The sequence below is a fragment of the Pempheris klunzingeri genome, chromosome 8 (genome assembly GCF_042242105.1).
Source record: "Pempheris klunzingeri isolate RE-2024b chromosome 8, fPemKlu1.hap1, whole genome shotgun sequence".
Lineage (NCBI taxonomy): Eukaryota > Metazoa > Chordata > Actinopteri > Acropomatiformes > Pempheridae > Pempheris > Pempheris klunzingeri.
This window is the reverse complement of record NC_092019.1, coordinates 11973288-11997097: the sequence shown is the minus strand read 5'-3', so window position 1 is coordinate 11997097 and position 23810 is coordinate 11973288. Positions and strand designations below refer to the sequence as shown.

Genomic DNA, 23810 nt, shown 5'->3' with positions numbered 1-23810 from the left:
ATAGCATTCCTTTCTATAAATAGCAAGTGCTTTGTCCACATCTTCCATATGGCTGTCAAATTATATTACAACCCCTCTTCTATCTTAGGGTATGACTGGACGTGGGAGTCTTTATGTATGTATGTATACATCTTGCTTCATGCACTGGATTTGGACTTTATTTTAAGGCTTACAAGACCTCAGGCAGTATTTCCCCTTGCAGCCTCTTAAATCTCTTGCTACAGCATGCCTGAACACGTCTAAGGAAGCATCGCAGAATGTGTGTTCCTGTCTCTGTTTTCAGCATCTAAGTGTGTATGTTTCTATCTTCATCCAACCTAAAAGGTACTTTGAGCTAATAAATCAGAACATTAATGTGTTACGTATCAGTACTCACTCGTAGTGACTTCTTCAATCATCTCAGCTGAGGCGTGACATCCGTTGACTATGTGTCTGGTCCACAGGGACAGATCCTTGGTGGTCTCTGCCCGGAACAGGTGAGTCTCGATGCCGAGTCGTGTGCCAGTCCGAGTGGCGAAGAAGAGCTCTGTGCCCGAGTGAGGCGACCCCCGATCAGGGCCAGAGTGGACCAGACTGGATAAACACATACAAACATAAACTGTCATATAGTATATTGATTTTTTTTAATGACTGAGTGAGGGAGTGATTTGGGGTACAGCCACACTAACGGCTCTAAGGAGACTATGGTGAAGTTTGTTATATTCTCATGCTCACAATGATGATACTAACATGCTGGTGTTTAACAGGTAATGTTTATTGTATTCAGCATTGTAGTTTGGCTTGTTAAGATGCTTTGCAACATTCAAATTAGCACTCAGCACTAAGTAGGTTAAAGTGACTAAAAATAGAGGGGTGACTGTAGTACAAGTTTAGCCTATTGTTTGCCACAGTATTCTAGGAATCTTTTCTTTTTAAGATATCAAATCTGCGATATTTAAATATCAAATTTTGTATTGGTTTCAAAATCTCACAACATAACAGTTTCACAACTCCAAACATATTTCAAATATTATACAGCACAAGTATACTGTGTGATGTCTGTACATATGTTGGTGGACCTACCGTGTTGCTAAAAGTGGATAAGTGTGCGCAGGACTCTGCCAGGCCTCCTTGCCTCGTGGGAGACTGTCATACAGCAGCAGGTCTTTCTCTGTCACTACCACCAGCACCGGTTTCCAGCTCTGCTTCTCGCTCTCTGTCTGCAGCAGAAACAGATAAACAATGAGACAGGGAAGCTGTCTATTTTCTATACCCACGCACCCTGTGCAGGGCCTTGGGGGACTGCTGTATTCAAATGAAAAACATGTATTTCTTATTGAACCGTTGTTGTCCTAAGGGTCAAAAATGACCCGCCACCATGTGGCAGCAGAGAAAAACCCCTGAACGCTCTGAGATGACTTGTGTTGTGAGCAGCGCTATACAAATAAAATTGAATTGAATTGATGAATAACAGGTTGTTTCATCATGCAAACTAGATTTGGGATTTAAAATCCAATTAAGCTGCTTTATTTTAGGGGTTTAGTGAAGGGGGTCATTTTTGACCCTTAGGGCAAGGGGAATATACAGAAAGTTAAGACATCACAAGGGTTAAGTGCACAGATTCGAGTGTGTAAAGTAATTACTTTAAAATGATTACTGAGTCTGACCAGTAGACCAAAAAAGTATTAAGTATTTATTTTTACGGCAACATTGTCGGATTCTTAGAGACGTTTGAATTTAGTTAATAAATTAACTTTATTTCATTGAATCAACATTAATTAATCCTACAAGGTTGCGCATATTGAATTGGAAACAACCTCAATTAATTTGATTCAAGAGGATGTGATGTACCTATGCTCTCTTTTATTTGCCACAAATAGTGAAACTGTCCTCAGGTTTTAAGATGAAAGCAGGCAATTCATCAGAAACAGCAATGGTTGTGTACCAGTGAGATGCTTCATGGGACTGATGTTGTATCAGAGGGATGGTGTGTGTGTTTAATATGTAAAAAGACTCAGTATGTACTCAGCAGTGGGTGTAGACCAGTCTTCACCTGTTAACTTAATCCAGGAATGGATATACAAACATTTTTTTTCCACTCTCATTTACTGTTCTGGCCCCTCGCTAGAAATGTGTACGTTCACTTCGCTGTACTGTGTACCCAGTGGGGAATTGGCTAAAAATAAAGGTGGCTGGTGTGCAGGTGGACTTTCTACGCAATTGCTTTTCTGTTCCCCCTCTCCCACCCATCCCTCCTAATGAGCAAACCTCTCACTTTTCCCTCAGAACACACACTGTTAATCTTTTAACTTTGAGCACACACACTCACACACGCACATACATGCGCACACACACACTGCCGGGTATTTCATTTTACAGTGCTCCATAACTATTCTCATAATGAGAGCTTAGCTGCAGCCCAGACATGGAATCCTAAGCTGCTCTTTGAAGTTCTGCCTCAGCCAATCATATCATGGGATTTAGAGGGTCAAGGGTCGGCTTTTTAACATAATGAGAATATGTTGCTAAGTAACAGTATTGTACTGCATTTGAAGGATCAAATATTGGCAAATTCATGAGGACTAAATTAGAGAGCTTTGAATGTGTGTATGGACATGTTTGCACAGGTGTGTGTGTCTATATGTGAAAGAAAGCGTACCTGTGTGCGTACAAGATTGTATGAATTTCAAAGAAGTGCGCACGTGTGTACACAAGATATACACAATAAAATGATATGTATGGAAACACAGGTACCTGTGCACGCACACACATATTTGTAATTCTATATCCAGATTGCTGTAATGCATTCCTGAGCTCATAGCGTTAACCTTAACAGTCACACAGACAGCATTGTCCTGAACTTAAACAAAATATTATATTAGTATTTCGAACTCTGTGACAGAAACAGGTCACAGCAGAAAACATATGAAACACATACTGCCACAACAGTAGTAACTGAAGGGGGAGGGGGCATTTACTTTAATATGAATGCCTTCCAGGAAAGATTGTCCAAAAGTGTGCATCATTATTCCCATATTTAAACGGTTTTGCATTCATCCTCTCTCTGTTACCTCACTTTCATGTGTGGCTGTTTGAAACAGGCCTAGCCACTAAATAAAAAAAAATTAACTAGGCTACTCATAAGTGAAGATAAATCAGACACAAAATCTTAAAAATGTCACCTATGTCTCAAAAAACTAGCAAATATCTTTCGAATGCACAGCTCTTGGCACAAAAAGAAAATCCTAAAACCAAGTCTTAACCTTTATAAAGTCCTTTGAAGATAGGAGGGCCAAATAAAAAGTCCACATTTTCCAAAAAGGGTTTGGAATATGACATTTTTAAAGTGTAAAATTCAAACTGGGCCTCACAAAAAGATAGAAGAGCACACACTGCACATATGCACCTACACACCATAGTCACAAAATGGTAATAAGAGAGAAGATACCCCATTAAAAATGTGAGAAATCTAGAAGCATCAGTGTCACACACACGCACGCACACACACACACGATTGCACAGTTGGATTTTATAAGGCATTTACAGTCCCTCTCTCTCTCTCTCTCTCACACACACACACACACACACTCCCACCTTCCCTGCCAGCCATCCAAGGTGTCGTATCTCTTTGCTGCCAGCAACCCCCGTCCTGGCTGTGTTCTGGATGACCTCTGCCAGCGCTCGCTGTTTGGGAATGACAGTTTTTAGGATAGATGATCATTTCGGATGCATTAGATTCAAAGCAGCTCTCAGGAGCTGAATCATGGCCACAGTATGTGATCATTTAAATATCTAATTCAAATAGTCACATTGATGGGAAATTACCTCTAAAGTCAATGAAATCAAAGACAGACCTGTGCCAGTGTGGATGTGACAGAGTGCATGGCAGAGAACCAGGACAGGGCAGATGGTTGGTCTGGGCACCGCAGCACCACGGTATGCCTGGCGTCAGGGGAGTGCAGCTCAAGTTGTCTGGAGGAGGAGATAAGAAAAGTTAAAACAGCTTTAACCTCTCTGTTATCATTGGACTGGTGCTAAAACTTTTACAGTTTCCAACCCAGGATGAATAACTTTCTTTTGGAATATTGATAATTTATTTCAAGCCTAATCAGGCAGACCTCATTTGACTCAGTTTAATCTCAACCCAAAGTTTTAGAAACCAAATGTTATCCATTATCCTCAACAGATGCTCGTTTGTCTCATTCACTTGAGAATGAGCCTTTGGTCATGACAATGAAATGAAGTGCATTGAAACTTGAGTTTATTCAATTCAAGTCAATTCAAAACACAAAACGGGCATTGCTCAGGCATCCTCTGTGGGCCATATGACACAATGCTGTCTCCCACTAAATTTCCATAACTAATCTCCTTATATCATATGGGAGTATTTCTTGCCTCGAGAGAAATGCATCTGTAGGATGATTTTCCATCTCATTGAACGGCTCTTTGATTGTGTGTTCAGTGAATATGAATTTTAAAAAGGTACATGTTGGCTTTGCAGTGCGTAAAGCGGTGCACTTTTGCTTCATATTGTAGCATCAATACAGTTAATGTTCACCCGGCATAAAACCAGCAGTAAAAATACTCCGAACAGGTATGCTAAAACAAGTGATTGAGCTGTATGTTTTCCTTTTCTGAAAAAAAAAAAAAAGACTGGTTTTAGAGGACAGGGCATTGTAACGATTGTTCAGTGTGGTCATGCTGAGATTTGGCCATGTTTGAAGAATATAAAGTATAGTAGCTTGGTGTGTTTGTCCCAGGAGCTTTGAGCAGTCAAACATCACAAAATATAGTAACTGAATTTAAAGTGAAATCATACTCTTTTTTTAAAAAAAAAACAGCATTTACAGGAATTAAAAGCCTTTCAGATGAGACAAAAACAGAGAGATTTCAAAATGCGTGTCAACATAGAACTATTATACAGTGAAATGGGACAGTACAGTCACTGAAATTTGCTGTAAGAGGCACCTGGGGCAATTTTCTGGGAGTACAAGTTCAGCTTCAACTCACAACATGAATGGAAATGCATTCTTGTTGCAGAGAGTTTACAACTAACTCTAAAACAATCTAGCAGTGTTAACAGCACCCCACTGTCCAGGTGCTCCCAGTGATTTAAAATAGAAACTACTCCAAAGCCAGGGTGGTTTCAACTCTCGCAAACATGCTTTCTTTGCAGCTTTCTTTATTCGCACAGCACACACCGGGGACCTGGAAAAGCCCCGGTGAATCTGATGAATCTGCTCTTCCATCAAACCCTCAGAGGAGGGAGAGACCGTCTAGATCTGCTCCAGGTGTTTCTCTCGGTTAAAAATACAACTGCTGCCTGTAAAAGGCAAGTTGATTAAGGACAGGCCAGGGGAGGGGAGAGGGGGAGGAAGAAGGGAGACTCCGGGGCCAGATGTGCATTTGGTAGAGGAGGTTGTTTCAGGATGCTGTATGTTTTAGCAACAACTTGACTCCCAGGAGTTATACTAGACCTAGAGGAAGCTTTATACGGCGTGTTCTGGCCAAGCCATGGAGTGGCTTTGGGGCTAAATTAACCATCTCTTGCATGCACGTGACAACGCGCTAACATGGGGAATACCTGGGAGAACAGCACATGACCTGGATGGCCAGGCGATGGACTTGAATATGTGGAATTATATAAGTCTGGTCCTGCTTGAGTGAAGATCAATCTCTCACTTGATCAAAGGCGAGTTGTTCTCACGGGATTATCTCTATATACATAGCTAATATGTATTCAAAGTTGGTTGGTCGCTTCTAGCATAAAAATGTGAGTCATCCAGTTCATTATTTGAACTCTGTATGCACACAACAGTTCCATGAAGCAAATGTCTTAATGCCAAAATGCCAATTTTGAGCCAACAATAAATGTGACAATAGTGTTGAAATGCTGATGTTTTGATATAACAAAACAAAATATCAGCTTATTGGAATTGAGCTATTAAAGTTGTGTCAAGGGTGATGTTAGAGAACAAGAAAGCATGGTTAGATTTCACGATTAATCAAGTTAATCATTTCTGCCCATCCTGCTTTCTTGGCAAAACATATCGCATCCTTGAGGGATGAGGTCTCCAAGCAGTAACTTTATAAATGACATCTGAACATTTTCCTTTCAAAGCTATGTAACAGCATTTTTACATAGCTGAGGACAATAGATAGACAATAGATTTTTAAATAGATTACTCTTATTGTTCTGGAAATGTACCAAATCAAAACTAGCCAGACAGTCTCAAGTAGAGTTTAAGCTTTTCCCATGATTTTAAATTGATTAATTCCCAGGGATATATTAACCTACTCTTTTCCTGGGATTCCTGAGATTCTGAGTCTTATGCTTTACAATAATTAGTACGACAACAACTCAAAGTACACTGTCTTTTAGGCTCAAATGACACAACACTAATCATTCAGAATAGTCTCTTCCTCTGATTTTCAGCATATCCTCCCAGTTTTATGTCTGAGTGGTTATATGGAAGCATTTGATCATCTTGTGATCCAAGTTTATTGGAATCTGTGATGGCAGGGAAGGGTATGCATCACATTTTCTGTTATCTTTTCTGTTATCTTAGTTTGTTAGTTATTTCAGGAATGGCTGCATTGTTTTCAAACATTTAGCTGAAATGTGACAGTGATTTTCCGCACTCGGCGCTCAATTATTCCTGCTTCAATCACTCATCATCATCATCATAGTAGCATCACAGCATGCAGGCATATACCTGATCTGGGTGAGAGGAAATTGGAGAGAGAGTGAAAGCCTTTACATCCTTTCAGAAGCTTGTCAGGGTTAAACTGAGCTACTGAAGAAAACGTTCGTACTGGGAGGAACCGTGCTGGTTCTGCCAAGAGTCATCTCAGCCATGCATATTTTCTGTGGATATGCAAGTCTCACACAGTCTCAAGGATGTTACCTCAGCAGTGATGCACACTAATAGTGACAGAAGAAAAGAGATAGATTTCATTCATTTCAGGTGCCAATTCCTTTTTCCCCCTTCTTGTCTGTTTGCATCGCTCTCCTCACCTTTTCCTTATCTTTGCTCCTTAACCTCCTTTCCTGTTCTTTCTCAATTTCTTTTCCTTTTTCTCCTCCAACCATTCTCCTGTCATCTTAACCAGATTCTCCACACCTTCTCATAACATTTTTAATCAACACTGTAAATGATAAGAGCGTAATCCTATCAATTTTTTATTTAATCTATCACCAATGACACAGAAAGTTGAACTTTATGTCCTTATACAGTGTGTTACAGTAAGGTGAGGAGGATGTTATATAGTTGAAAATAAAGATAAATCAAGTCTTCTCGTCTCCTTCACTTTTCTTTCGTTGTCTTTTATCATCTCTCGTCATCGCTGTACGTGCCCTGCCTTTCCTCACATCCCCCTCTCCTGTCTGTCTTTTTAGATTTACACACAATTAAACAGCATCTGCTGAAATGAAGAGAAAAACCCTCACAGGGATGCAATATTGCACTGAAAAAAGATAAGCCAGATTTCCCTGTCACTTAACATAAAGCCTCTTTAACCATTCAGCTCTGAACCCAAAACAAGAAAAGCAGAGAGAAGGTTTAGTCTTGCCCTGCAATCTTTAACTGATGTACATTATCCAGGAACACCATGATGCCGAGAAGCCTTCAACTATCCAGTAAAATATGAGTTTCATGGATTAAGCATAACAGACCACATTTGAACTTGGGTGTGCTCCCATTTAAACATTTACTAAATACTTAATAGTGAGTCAATGAGGAATTTGTCCTGGCTATGAGGATAAGGAAGGAACTTCATAGAAAAAACATGCTGGTCAAGGTAAATTTAGCTAAAGACTTTATCTGTGCTTGTGAATCTGCCTTCCAGCTCTATCAAACCACAAAACACAGCATTATCTGTGTAAAGCAAAAACTCGCCTTGTCACTAGATGAGTTATTGACCTCAATGCCTGGACTGGCTGACCAATAAAGTCAAAAGTTATGGCCAATAAAGTGAATGTTCAACCCTACTGTGCTCTTAAAAAGGTTTACTACTTCAGCTGAATGTTTCACCAAACAGTCTTTAGACATTTTGCAATGTATGATTAAATCGAATCCCACATTTAAAGGGAAAATCTGTTAAAAAACAAGTTCATGTTTTCATGAAAACATGTTTTTTGTTACACAGATTCATATCAAGAAATAACTAGCCAACCATAGCATTACATCCAGCTCTGTCCTCACTAATGTCTGCAAACACTTTTAATGTGTTCAACATTTTCTGTCCAAACTCGCCCTTTTAGATCTGCTGAAGGTCAAGATGACCATGGGGGGAGGAATCTTATTAACAGGCATGCGGTCGCCCACTTCCTCCGTCACACATATGACACCATCATAAGGAGGAGACCATTTAAAGACCAAGCCACTTGTTGGAAGCATTGCTCACTCCGAGGACTATTAGGCAAGTGGATAGGCTAGCAACGATAGCATGATGAGGACCTTATGGTGTGTTCTTCTTTATCAACTAATTGTGATGCCCTGTCTTTAAGCCAATAAAAGTGTATTTGCAAAATATAGAGTTCAACATTTTGGGAAATACACTTATAAACTTATTTACCGCTCTCCTGTGGAGAGCTGGGAGGACATTAGCTTAGTTTAGGATTGGAAGAGAAGGGAAACAGCTAGCGTGTCTCCATTCAAAGATAAACAAAAGAAAGACACCTATAAAGTTCACTAACTAACTGGCCTAATATATAATAATTTCTAAAATGTAAAACTGTTTAGATTGACCTTTAAGATCATTATTTCAGCTGATATAGTGCTTTAATGGTGCATATGTCTCTAAAAGTCGGTGTTTAGTAAACATACTACTCTAGCGGAGGAATACAGTACATCATTATCAGAGATGGGGAGGAATGAAGGGACAATGGGGGACCTGCAGCTCATTTTTGCCCACCCACCAGGTAAGCTGGGCCATGCTTGGGGCTCACAATTTATCTCTAAAACGTTTTGTTGCAAGCTGTAGTGTTTCAGATAACGACAAGTCCATGGCAGTGTGCTATGTGATCACACCCTTAGATCCCGCCAACCGTTGGGCAATAAGATGCTTTCTCAAAAACTACAAAATCTACACAGAGTGGCCTCAAATCCTGGTCAGCATTTTAACTGTCCTCAGCTGCATCTCAAACCTGAAGAGCCACGATGGTGCTCATACTGCCACGGGCAAGGTACAGAGAATGGCTCCATGGCACAATCTGTCTATAACTGGACACATTTCCAGTGAGGAATAGTGACAACTGCATTTCCCTCTGTCAAGAATAATGTACTTTTTCAAATCTATGTTTTTTTCCCCATTTTGTGGGAAATAAAAGTTTTATCATAAAGGAGAGCCGGGCAACAGAGAACCATCTGTTCGGTCCATGCATGATGTTATTATTTTTCATTTGGTTTGTTGTACTGATTGTTTGTGTCTGTTAGAATTTACATTTCACAGTTTCAGCTTTGAGACATCTAACAACGTCTATACAGACAGAGGAACGTTGAAATCACTTTGCTCACTGTTAAGACTTGACTTTGATGTTGCCGCCATCATCTGAACCTTTGAAGTTTGGTGAGGTTCAACTATCTCACAATTTTGAAATCATACATATGCAGAGGGGGACACACATGGATGGAGCGGAGGGACGAAGCAATGAAGAGACACTGGGAGCTATAGTGAGAGGAAAAAAGAAATAAATCAAGAGGGAGACAATAATGGGGAGAGGATGGAGATAGAAAGAGAGAATTGATGCAGCCATAGAGGCAGATAACAGACGAAGCTGGGAACACGGACAGAGAGATCATGGAAGAAAAGAAAGGGAGAGGACAGTGAGAAGATAAAAGGGGCAGAAAAACACAAACAAGTAAGAAAGAGTGAAAAACACCAGACAGGAAAGAGAGAGATGATGAAAAAAGAAAAAAAAAGGAAAAGACAAGCAGCGAGGGAAACAACAGTCAGGGAGAGACAGAAGTACACACAGACTGTGACACCAAAAAAGTAGAAACAGAAAATCACTTTCTGCTCGCATGCTGTTTGATTGGGCCATTGTCATATTACCAACCAATTAACTTGACAACACCTCCTAAAAGAAGCCCCCCACTGACTGAGAATTATCTGTGCGCTACTTCAAACGTCTGTCTTTAAGAAAAACTGGAAAAAAAATGAAAAAGCGCTTTTGGGTAATCCCTAAAGGATAGCAGAGAAAGGCGGCAGACCCAGGGGGAGACTTTTCTTTTGTCTCTCTGTCATACTGTTGAGTTGAGGATCAGAGAAGAATTGGTTAACCTTTGCTTGATTAAGGTAACCATCTTTTGGTTGTTTGAACTTTGGAGTATTTGCCAGTGACACCATTGAAGCAAAGCCTGTCAGCTAGTTTGGGCAGTCAACTCGAGTTCACCACTACAGTCACATGATTCACTTTCCTGCTACATATAGTTAACGCACCCTTTTCGTAATGGCTGCGTGCTTGAAGTCCAGCTGAAATCTGAATTCCCACTTTTATGTGTAAAGCAATATGAGACATTATGATAATGGTAGACAAGGGGAGCAGAGTGACTGAACATTCAAGAATGTTCTGCTCAGGAATGAGGATGTAGACATTTTTAATGGTGTGTGTGTGTGTGTGTGTCACCTACCTGTTCTCTGGGTCTGGTGTGGTCATGGCTCGGGTTACATAACACATTTTTAGTGGTATGCACCTTCTGTCGCCCTGCAGAGACAGGGAGGGCTGGGTGGGAGGGCTCGGAGGGTCTAATGAGGGGGAGGTGATGGGAGGGCTGCAGAGGCGGGGGGACTCAGGAGGAGGCGTTTCCCAGCCGATCTCTGACACGGGGGAGCCCCTTTTGACGTAGGGTGTGGCCTCGCGCATGTATTTCACTGGTCAGATAAGGAAGAGAGAGATTTCCGGTATACAGGATTGAACTGAGACTTGGAAATAGTACATTTTGTGATTTAAATAAACTTCAAGTTTAAAGTATAATTTACCCCATAGTTACAGGTATATCAAATCTTTGATTCAGTAGGTTCCTGCAGCAGTTTTTGGTTCAATTATTGGAAGAGCAACACACATAGATTTCTAAGTCGCTAATGCAATAGTGAAAATAAAAACTGCAAAAAAAACTCCCAACGTTACACTGAACATTATGCTGTAAACCTTGTTTTAATAAATGCTTAATGAAACAAGGAAAATCTATGCTTAATTATGTATTCATATTTACACAATTTACAAAACCCACATTCATAGAATTCAAACTGCATCAAAGCCAACCGCATTGAGCACTGATGTGTTTTGGCACGGGCATTGTTTCAACATCATTTAACGCAGTCGGCAATAAAAAGTAGAATCCGTGTGTTTGACCTTGTAGATATCTCTCGATAGCACACCCATATTCAGAGCTTATCAGAAGCAATAAAAAAATGACACCTTCCCGTTTATGAATGCTCACTCTTTTGGAGGTAGTTTGTCTAGATAACAGGCCAGTGGAAGGATGTGGGGATGCCACAGATGTTTAGACACATAGCAGGAATAGAAACTGTTTCATTATAGCCCTGCTGAGGCATTTGGTAAGTATTACAGACTGACATGGGGCAGCAGATTGAAAAGGTAACTCTTAGCAATATCTCTGTGCATTAATGATGCTTGAACTTGAAAGGCCCACAAAGGTGTGTGGGAAGTCTGGAAACTTGTCTGTTTGTCATTTTTGACTTCAGTAACAGACGTTATGACTATGAGTCTGTTCACTAACCTGCGATCGATCCACTGGTTCAGGTTTGGACAAAAGGCTGCATGGATTTCTTTTAAAGTATCATATTCATATCAAATTTATTTAATGAATTTGTGTACAACTTGTTATTCTACCACTTAAGAGTATTCTCCACAGTCAATTTAAGATGATAACAGCAAATGTCAAAATGCAGATAGCCAGAACAGATTCGGGTGGCTCTCCACCTCTCAGTTAATTTATTAAAATGTAAGCATTCATGCTTCAACTGTGCGGATGATTAACACCTTGTCTCTGCTGCTACAGACAGGCAGTTTCAAGAGAATTATCATCCTGAAAACAGAAAATTTCCTGGTAGGAAAGTCACAACTGATGCTGCAGAGTCCCTCTCCCATTTCCAACCGGTAAAACAGAAAGCTTTACTTGTAGATGTCAAACTCGGAATCACTGGAGGCTTGATAACTATTTTAGATTCTTCATGTTTTTACATTTGAGAAGGCGGAGAAGACAAGAGAAGACAGGGCACATGTTTCAGGGAAACACAGAAATGGAGAGGCAGAGATAAAGTGGGTACTTCGTATGCTTTCTATGTCCTAAATGTTCTGAATCCATGGTATGCACTGGATGTTAAATTGGCATATCCCATTGTACAAGCCGTGTATAATTGGCACATGGCTGGTGGCATTTATAATCCAGCAGGCTATGTGAACTATTCTTGGGAGACGCACTATAGACCCCATTGAGACTGTGTAACAAGCCTAACCACCACCAACCTGTAGGGGAGAGATGACAGGCTGACACATAACACAGAGGAGGACACGGGGGTGAGCTGAGGGTGTCCTCAATGGACCTTCAGTGGCGATGTGATCCAACTGCACAGTAGAATAACCCACACAGTCAGATCCGATTAAAGGGCTGAAAAACGGCTGATCTACTTGTTAAAACGCATCATAACGAGGTGCAACACAAGTGAATTCAACGGGCTGAAAATATTGAATCTGCTGCAGTTGGATGATGACAGCCTTCTCTGGTTTTGTTTCTTAGGAGCCATGCATTTATGTAGGATGCAGATTTGGAGAAGAAAAAGCAACAAGGTTTTCAAATTTCAGATAGACTAATGCAAGTACAAAAAGATACACACTCTAGCACACACACTGTCTGCTCCATCTTCTGTGCTGAAAAACATGACGAAGCTGCAAAGAGACAGAAGGAAAATGCTTAAGGTCCACAAAATGTGAGTCCACTTGTGTGTGTGTGTGTGTGTGTGTGTGCCACTGATAATCCATCATCACTGCAGGACTTTGGACCCGACAGACACACACACACGCACAAGTAAGCATTTTCTACCATTTAATTAGTCTCCTGCTATCAAATGAGCTGCTTCATTTAATGATAGTGCCAAACAGTAGCAAAATCACAACACGCAACATTGTACTTAAAGTGGTGAATCGTAAGATTTGTTCAGCTTCATTTACAGTTATGTTTTAGGGGTTACACCCTTGTAACACAGCCAAGACATTAAACATTAGCTGCTGTAGTTACACAGTAGTCTGAGATGGACTTTCCGACAGTCCCTCTGTATCACTATGTTAATTAAAGCATGATAAAACTGTGTCACTATACCAACCTTATCTATCGTTTAGTGTTGCAGTGGTGATATCAGTGGAGGAAAGGTGAGGGTTTTCTGTTTTCTCTAAGCTTTAAGTTATTTTTTTTGTTTTTTGTACCAAAACAAGCAGTTAAAAAACGTCAACTTTGGCATCTTTTTTATATTTCAAATCTAAATTGAAAACAAATCAAACACAATTTCACAAAGTGTTTAGTGGGTGATTCGTTTTCAGTTCACATTTACAGATTGGATGGAGGAAATGTAAACTCACTTTACTGTGCTCAGAAATAAAGCTGTTAGTGTTTCCAGCAGAGGGGAAAATAAATGGGGTGGAGTCCATGTGATCATTACGCTGGAAGTGTGTAAATGTGTGTGAATTCCCTTGAGTCACGTTTCTATTCCACTACACGGCCAACTCTGCTCAGTAACCTCAATAGCACGATAAGAACTTGAAGTCTCCCGCTACTTGAGCCTTCATTTGAGAGCAGCTGGTTTGTCGTCACATAAGTCAGACCAAAAGATCCAAATGAGGGGCTCTCCCATCTGTCTGATTTTATTTTCCATTTTTCTGGCTTGTGCTTGAGTCAAAGTGAGAGCATGCCCATGGAGACACAACTAAATCTCTTTCACTGTGAACCAATAGCTTGCTGTTACAACAGTCGTGATGCAGATGTTGTAATGGCAATTTATCACCAAAGACCAGCTGTTTAACTCAGCACTGAAAATGCCGTTCACTTCCATCGATGACACTTAAAACTGCACTCAACCCCATTCACTAACACATTTTCCAAATGAGGCAATTCATTTCTTCAAGAGCCTTAGAGCTCATTTCTCAGTTGTGTCTACCATAGACATTCACAATGAATACACACACACACACACACACACTGCTCTATAACATCAGGTGTAATTACTACATCTGTCCCATTGTGTCTTTTTCACTTAATGGTCCTTAACAGTATTCAATGAGGTCTGAAGTCATTGGACTTTCTACGATATGCCCCATAAATGGGGATTCTTATTTGGTGAGAAAATGCACCAAAGGAAAAAAAGAACCTTCTCTCATTACGGCTTTGGGAGAGAAAGTGGAGGGTTAACACTGGTAGAAGCTGGAGAGAGAACAGAACAGGGCAAAGAGCTAGAAAAGAAGAAAAAAGGGTCCTCTGATTGCAGAATGAAGGCTTTTACTCCTCGTAGGCACTGAGCAGGTAGCTGGATACAACAGCAGTACAAAAGGCCTTTACAAATCCACCCTGAAGGCATCTTTTTGTAAGATTTGGACCAATATCTCAGAGGTCAAATATCACCTTAGCTGAACAATGAACAGTAACTAAGGCAGAGTTCCTTCTGATGGAGGGAATTTGACAAAAAAAATTTGAAATGTGTGTGTAGGCAGAATTACTCATTGACACTGATCTTCAAACTGGATGTCAAACAGTTACTTACTACATGCGAGCTCAGAAGTTTAAACAAGTATAGAAGATGAGGTGTGAAACAGGCACTCACTCAACAGACATTAATCTAATGAAAATGTTTTCTATTTTTCTACATTTAATTTCAACATGCCGCTGATGTTGGATAGATGAAATATCAAATATGAGCTCACACTATCATGGAACCTGTAGATTAAAGAAAATGACCAGCAGACTTCAGGTCTTCTGTAGAAAGTATATAACAATATATTGTTTTGGCTGTACATATGGCCATGACTATGAACGTGGAATACAAGTAGTGAATTCTGTACACAGATGGTGAACAGAGAGATGAGTAGTGCTCATCTTATTTAAAAAGAGTGCTGAGGCTTAAATTCCTCTTCTTTGGTGTGATGTTTTTAGGGCTGTAAGTAAGTAATAACTTATATTACATTACACTAATTTAACAGCTAGTACAAAGTGACTTACAGTTGACTATTTGCCTCCTCAAGAAATAAATAAAACATTGTGTTCATCCCTTCTAACTAAAGAAAACTACGACTTCATTAGTTTGTTATGTAGTAGTATTTTTAATCGGCAAATGGTTAATTAGTGTAGTACAAGAGCTACTGTACATGTCATCAAAACTTTAGTGCATCACCCTAATAATCAAAATGTTATGCATATTCACTTCATCCATATTTAAACTGCACATAGATCTGTCATTGCATTTCTTCAATGTTTGCTCACAAAAAAAAAAACGCAGTTGCAACTATTCCTAATGCTGAAAGGAGAGGAGAATAATACTGTAATGTAGCCTCCATAAAAAGAGAAAAAAGTGAAAATCACTGTACTTTATCTTCGTTACGATCAGCCTGTAAACCTGAGATGTTGAGAGAGTGTTACATGTTTCAGTATTTCCATAGATGGCAACATAAAGCACCGTACATTCTCAAAACCACAACCACAGAAAGCGTGAAGGCAGTTGACTCATCTACAGCGACACACCAGAAGATTCACCAGAAGTCACTACAGCGGCGTAACGCTCTAACAGCCTTCTTATAACGGGTCGATTTCGATCACCCTGTTAAATCTTTTTCTTTTAAATTCCCAATTTAAGCTTTGAAGTAAAGAATTTAGCCACTGTGGGGCAGCTGAGTTTTATGATGGCCCTCACAGGAAAAAAAACACATGGTACAAAAACACAATGATTACACCTGGAGGGGAAGAGAGGTTTTTGTTGTCTGCGACAAAGCCAACAGGAAAAACAGATGAGCTTCAGCTCTCGGTGTCTGCTTTTGTTTTGGCTGTGTAAACATTCACAGAGGAGAGGAATGAATGATTCAATCTATTATCCTCACCACAACAATCACTACTCCAACGCCACAGTTGTTATTATCATCACCATCATCCGCTCTGAGTCAGACTCCACAAACAGTAGCGGAGGAGATGATAGTTTCTCTAATGACATAAACAGTCAGCTGGTAGACACATCGACTCTCTCTTTCTTAATTTCTTTACCTCGCACACATTCTCATTGTTCTATAGTTGTGAGGACACACGTTGACATAATGCCTCCCCTAGCCCCAAACTCTAACCTTAACCATCACAACTAAATGAGTCACCCTGACATTAAATTAATTCTAATGTTAACCTTAAAACCAAATCTTAACCCCCAAAAGGCCCTTTGAGGTTGTGAGGACGGGGCAAAATGTCTTCACAATGCAGGAACGTCCTCACAACGATGGTTTAAAACCAAAATATGTCCTCATAACTATACAAAGACATGTGCCTATAGACACAAATACACACTCAACGAGATACACTGAGTGCAGCTTCAGTCTAGACCACTCTGTTGATGACTAAACTTGATGACACACGCTGCACACATACTCAAACACACACACACACTCTGCATCACACTGCTGACAGCAGCACATTCATACACACTCATACAGAAACCCATCCAGATGTCAGGTGATGACAGGTACGGCTTGTTTAGGGATCATCAGGAGGGCTCAAAGGACACTGTCTCATTTCCTGCCTGCTGAAGAGTAGCAGATGTTCTTCATTGTGTTCTGACTTTTAGTTTACTCTGCTTTCATGTTTAGGCTTTTCTGATCTTGTCTTGACACAAATATGGTAGGTATCAAGGTCAAGGTACCCTTGGGCTACACGCACACATAGAACATACAGTATATACAAAAAAAAATGTAGAATAGAGTAAGATTAAATAAATGATAAATTAAATAAAATAACTAAGGCAGCTATTTATATACATACATGTGCCCAGGAAATAAATATGGAATATATACACATCAAGTCACCTGAAAACAAAATGTGTGATTTGTAACCAATGCTTAAATCTGACATTAGCGTATATTATGTGATTTTAGTCAGCAATATCAACAGTTGCCAGCTAATGAAGAGCCTGCTGTTCTCTACTGCTGTCCGAAATCAAGGACGTATCGTGTCAACAGTGACAAAAGTACAAGGATACCAAGACAACCTGTACTACTACACATGAGGTCTGTGAAAATCAGTTATATCTCTGAGCAGCCGGCCAGCCTACACTTCATTCAATAAACAATCACACTGGTACATTCAGCGTAACACAAAAATGTTTTGTAGATGAACAACCTGATCTCTCCTTGTGTGAGATAGACATCATCATTTATCTCTATCTGGCTGTAAAACACACAGTAATCTAAATATGGAAACTATTTTTACGTGTTAGAAGACAACCCAGTTTTATTTTTAAACACGTGAATTGAATTACATATTTTTCCTAAGGACTTGTTCTCTCCTCTTTTTATCATAACCAATTGCTCCTCGTGCATAAACTAAACTCAGGAACCCCACAGTTGGACTAAATGTTCCATCATCATTACATAAACAGCAATCCAAAAATGAAAACAAGGACTGACACCTGTAAAGGTCTTTCATCCAGAGACTTATGGAGTTGTTTACCACGGGCATCTAAAAGGATCACGTCTCCTAAAGTTGCCATCCGGGGCATCTCACAGGTTCTCAACACCATGCCCTCTGTGTGTCTTTTTGAACTGAATCTGCAACAGCACACACTTTTGGATAGTCTCTCCTCAGAGGCATTTGTGGTGCTGCGTTAGTTTTTACACACAAAAAAAGCAATTAGTAGTGTGAAGACTGAGAAAAGAAAGCTTGAGAGAGCAGCTGTGCCATACCGGTACCCTGAAACTGAAGCAGCTAAATCACATTCAGTCATCGTAATTTAATTATTTACACATTATTCACTGTGTTTGTGTGACATGTCAACATATCTTCCACAAACACAGAGCAAAAAGTCTAAGCATGGCCTTTTTACTGCTGTAACCTACTGTAATTGGATTATTAACATTAGGCAATGCTCCAAGTGGCCCTTGTTTACTCACCCACCAATTGTTAGTGTTTTTCTTCTCAGATCTTTCTTGGTTTTTGAAATGCTATCGCTGTTGTATGCTGTTAAAATGTGCTTATTATTGTGTTGCATTTCAAATCTCTGTTGAATTTTATTGTTTTGGCATTATGCTATGCGTTTTTAACTTCTGTGGAAGACACCTTAAATCTACCACTGCACATGAAATCCATCCATTCATTGCCTATACTGCTTATCCTTAAGGGCTGCGGGGGGGGCTGGAGCCAATCCCCAGCAGACATTGAACAAGAGGTGGTGTACACCCTGGACTGGCTGCTAGTCAATCACAGGGCTGACATATAGAGACAGACAAACATTCACGCTCACACTCAGACCTACATGCAATCTAGAGTCACCAATTAACCTAACCTGCATGTCTTTGGGCTTTGGGAGGAAGCCAGAGTACCTGGACAAAACCCACGAAGGCATGGGGAGGCTGTTCTGTGCCTCATAAATAAAACTGCCTTGCCTTACAATGTACTGTACAAGCTGTACAGTATAGGGCCAGTACAAACTTGAAGCTATATCATTATGCAAGTATAACCATTATTTGTGTCTAACCAATTATTTAAAGCCAATATTTGTGTTGAACCAATTTTTCACTGGACCTCAGTAATAGCACTGGCTGTGGTTGCTAGGAGCTTTGTGAAACAGCTGCAGAACCTTGATTGATCCCCATAGAGAAATTCACTTTTGGCTTGTCAGACGACATGCTGAGCCACAGAACAAAGCCAGCAGAGAGTCTGCGTCTTGCTCAGGGGGCAGTCAAAAAAAGTCGATGCTCTCTGACATGAGGGCTCGCACCGTGGTCCTCTGGCTGCAGAGCAGTTTTTGACCAGCGAGTCAATGTGCTTGCCCCTGTTACAGCCTGCATCTGGCAGGCGTGAGCAGTGAATTTGCTCTTCACCCCCCTAATGAGTTTCCAAGATGGCTCGTCAGTGCTACAGTAAAATACGCAGATTACAAACACGCACATGCAAGCTGTCCAGCATACACACTCACACAAAATGCAGTGCACTGAACACACACAGTAGCACACTCCTATCCCATGAGATATGTACTATCTCCCTTAACAGCTGAATCAGATGTTTCCTCCTCATGTAATGTGTCTTCTTCTCTCACATCTTAGAAGGTGGTTTACACCCAGAAATAAACAAGGGAAAGTATCACTCATCTTTAGACTTTACATATCACTGCTCGTGTTTTTTGTTTTTTTCAAATCAAAGTTTACATGCTTGGTTACGTGTTAAGCACCTTTCACAACAAAAGATCAATGAAACTCAATTGAAAACGCATTTTGCCACTTTGCACTCGTCCTCTATGATTCACTGCTTTCTCAAATGCAAATGATCTGTTAAATTGCAGTTGTGATGAACTTGTCTCTCTGTTACCCTTAAGTTAACCCTCGCTGTCAACTTTTTTTCAGCCTCTTAGCCTCCCTCCTTAGCTCTCCTTCTGTTCAGTCTCTTTCTATCTCTCTTCCTCATTAAATTCACATTTCAGTCCCATCTCTCACTCTCCCCTTTCCCCTTCCTCCTTGGCTGCTCCATTCCCCCTCTCCCTCTTTCTTATCTCAGTTCGTTTTCAGCAGGGACTTGCTTTTTCCTCTGCAGTATAGCCCTCGTGTCCCCCCGGGAAGGATCATCACCATGTTTGCATGTGTGTGTGTGTGTGTGTGTGTGTGTGTGAGACAGTGAGAGGGAGAGCGAGACACACTTTGTTCTTACTATCTTGAGTCCAAGAGTCCTCACAGGAACAGGAATTTTTAAAAAAAACTCAGAAGTGGGCACTTGTGTGCAACATTTTCCGGTGTGTAAATCCATGTGTATTTGTGCCTGTGTATGTGTGTGTGTGAGTGTGTGAGTGTGTGCATTATTAAGAGGGTAAAATGATGCTCATCCTTCCGAGTGGAGTCTGCCTGCCATCAGTCTGATTTTCATCTTCACTTCTGGCTGGAAATACCAACTTGGCTGCACTGCTTATGTGGGTGAGATGAAAGTAAGTGTGTGTGTGTGTCTTTACCTATGTATCCATGTGTGTGGTTGAGTGTGATTATGTGTGAAGTGTAGAGCTGGATTTGTTTGAGTGGCCTTGCTTACAGGAGAGCATGAGAGGAAGACAGACAATGTGGGTTCGACCTTGCATGGTTCTTCCTTGGCACCTCTGGTTGTACAATAACTGTTTCTTTAGAAATTTGAACTGTTCTTTTGTGCAGCCAGCCACTCACATCTTTCTCAATTATGGAATAAACCTAGGATGGCAAAGTTGCACTACATGCACGATTAAGTAGAGTGTCTTCCCTCTATCTTGCTGTAAATGAAATAAATTTGCAGAGAAAAAAAAGTTTCACTTCTCTTAAGTTTGGTACCATGGGAGAAAATGTGTGGCTGACTTTGTAAATGAGTAAGAAAACTGATTTGATGAATTGATGTATGAATAGCATAGATGGTTCAATAAAAAGACTGTAGCCTTTTCTGTCTCAGGTCTTGTTATTAACCAAGACCTCCATTCTGTAATGGAAAATAAATCACATCCTAGAGCAGAGGTTTTCATTCTCAAGGCGTCAACACTCAGAGCCCTGCAGTTTTTCATTCTGCTCGTCTAATCAAGGAGTGATTTATACCTGGGATGCAAAGTGAATGCAATCAAGTGGCAGGTAGACTAGAAAACTTGTTGCACTTTGTGTCCTGCTGACCACTGACCTACTGGATCACATGCACTGAACAGCCCAACACCTGTCTAGGATATAAGCAGCCATGTGGAATAAGGAAGTCCCACACAAGATGATCATATTGGTAAGTGAGGTCATATCAGGTCTCCATATAAATGAGGCTGAACATTTCCTCCTAACACAGAATGACCTTGCTTAAACTGAGATCTAACACTTTGCTCTCATTTCCCCAAATACTCTTCACAGCTGCTTCTCTAATTTGTATAAACACAAGCACTCACATTCCTACAATGAGACCTTATCTTGTGGGAGTTCATCCAATGCAAAAGAGCATGCATCGTATGGAAAAAGTTTAGGAGTCCCTGACCCTTACTTTAGATCCCCCACTGTTTCTTTCGCACAAAGCCTGTCCAGCCTGCCTACCTTCCAGTGTCACCTCTTTCCCGGCCCGTTTCAGCGCCTGCACAGCCTCGTCGTGGGTCGCGTCCCGCAGGTTCGCGCCGTTCACGGTCAGGATGGCGTCCCCGACGTACAGAGCCTGGGTCTGGTCCGCTGCGAGCCCCTTGAATATCTTACTGATGAGGATGGGCATTTTATTCTCCTTCCCCCCTTTGATGCTGATCCCGAGTCCCCCGACCTCCTGCTTGGTCACCTTGACGCACCGCTTTCTGTTGGCGATCGCCTCGGGCACTCGCTCCGGGAGGTCCGTGAACGCTGTGCGCACAGTTTGAGGACCATTGTTGGAGTTGGCGTTATTGTTGTCAAGGTAAGATCCGTTCGTAACGCAGTTGGAGTTGACATTGTCGTTCACGCTGTCGTTGACGCCGCTCTCCTCGCAGCTTAACGTGAGCGCTTCCTCGTTCAAGTTGACCAAAACTTTGTGCCACCGCTCCCGCACCAAAACCTCCACAAATCCACTTTTTTGCACTCCGGAGGCACCTGAAACTCCCGTCGCTATTACCACCGCCATCTTTGGAGCATTTCTTTAAAATGACATGTGATTTTGCTCCCAGCACGCTCTCACACATGAACTTCCACTCCGTCTCCTTCGCACTCAGGCTGGACTTTGCCCCTCCGAAGTTTTCTCCGGGACTTGTCAGGCGTCCCGTCCGACCAGTCCGAGCCCTTTCGGCACTAGCTGCCCTCCGCTCCGCCTGCCCGAGATCCTATCTGCTGGGTGGAGTTTGCTCCCCCCGCCGTCAGCCGATCCCATCTCCAGATCCCGCACGCACTAAAATTGCTCATCATTTCCCCTGAACGATTGAAACACGTCAGCCGATGCAGAGTTTAACATCCGCACAAAAATCCACTTATTCATCCATTTTACTCTTACCATGCTGATAATATTACAGTGATAAAACTGTGATTAATTGATAAATTGATTTCTATGCTGGCCTCAACAGGAACTTAAAGTCTATATCGTGAATGACGCCATAATTGGATTTTGAGAGCCATTTGGCCACATGGAGCTGGATAAGTGACAAAACTGGACACTTTTCATTAAAATCACAATCGTAAAACGTGGTTTTTAAATATAAAAGATGTATAAAGAGTTTCCAGTCTACACATGTCCAGGGAGCCCCTCTCTGCTGTACTTAACCGCGTTCACGCTTCAGACGCGAGGCCGGTTACGCGCGTATAGGAATGCGTCTGTGCCTGTTTTGATGTTTCAAAGGGGAAAGAGAAGGTATTGTCAGGAGGCTGTGACATGGAAAGACCCCCCTCTGAAGCTTTGCCCTCCATCTCTATTATTATTATTATCATTGCTCGGGACATCCTCACGGCCCTGTCAATCCTACAGGCTGGTGAGAGTTCAAGTGAGTGAGCTCAGACCGTGAGGGTGCGAACAGTGTCATCACCATAATGACTGGAGCCGCAGGGTGCCGTCCTTCACGGGGATGACCCGGGTTCAAGACCTCTGAGTGACTGACAGGGAGGCAGAGAGAAGATGGAGACAAACGCCACAAGGCAGCTCCACTCAGCCACCAGGACAGGAGGATGGTAGGGGGAAACTAACCAAGCAGCTGCCGTGACTCCAATGAGGGCTCCGAGTGCATAGAGGCGTTTTGGATCCAACAACACTTAGATCTATAAATACGTATTTTCATTTAACAGCTGTCACTCTGTGAAACATGGCATCCTGCCTACATTAGACGACTGAGGAGAAATGTTCTTCATACTGATCTATAAGAAATGTAGCACCGACATCTGCTGGTCATGCTTTAAAATTGAAGTCTGCGAGGGTTCCAGTCCCCTCTGGTAAACTATACTCAAGGGATCGTTAACACTGAGTGCAATCAAAATAATAAACAAATAGCATTAGAATGTCTTTTAATTTAGTTGGACTAGCTTTGCACTCATATTTCTGTATTGATGATGATTTGTGACGTGTTGTTTTTGTTGTGTTCATTGGGTGTTGTCCAGCTCTGGTGCAATACAGATGATTATATTCTAATTGACACATCTAGCACAACAGGAACTCATCTTAAAAACTGTAGGGCCACCGACACAAACTGACTGAGCATCTTTTTTTTTTTTTTTTAAATAAAGGTGGTCTGGTTGAGATGTTTCAGTCAAACTTCACTAATTTGTGTGTATATAGATATAGATATCTATATATATACCTCTCTCTTTCTATATGTGTATCTATTTCTATATACACATACACAGGCACAAATACACTGGAAAATGTTGCACAGAAGTGCCCACCTCTAAGTTTTGTACTTATGTTCCTGTGAGGACTGATGGACTTCCAGATAGTAACAGCAAATTGTCTCACACTCTCCCTGTCTCACTGTCTGACACACACTTCCAGGAGTCTAACATATGGAGGAGGTGTGGGACACCAAGATATGTATAAGCAGCGCACAGTGTTAGTCCTCTTAGCCAAACCCTAATGCTAAATATTGAAACGTTAAATTTTAAGTGTACGTTTTTTTTGTATGTGTCCTAAAATCAAAGAGACCTTTAAAGAAATCTACAAAAA

General features: G+C 41.1%; 1 protein-coding gene across 1 annotated transcript in view; it reads right to left on the bottom strand.

Annotated features, from left to right (window-relative positions):
• sntb1 (syntrophin, basic 1) overlaps positions 1-22108 on the bottom strand; it is a 33865-nt gene extending 11757 nt beyond the window's left edge. The window contains exons 1-6 of the mRNA XM_070835769.1: positions 21248-22108; positions 10614-10854; positions 3834-3951; positions 3574-3663; positions 1063-1199; positions 377-573 (exon numbers count right to left, since the gene is read on the bottom strand). Of these exons, the coding sequence (XP_070691870.1) occupies positions 377-573; positions 1063-1199; positions 3574-3663; positions 3834-3951; positions 10614-10854; positions 21248-21794 (1330 nt within the window). The 5' untranslated portion in view covers positions 21795-22108. The remainder of the gene's footprint in view (positions 1-376; positions 574-1062; positions 1200-3573; positions 3664-3833; positions 3952-10613; positions 10855-21247) is intronic.
• Positions 22109-23810: the final 1702 nt, after the last annotated feature.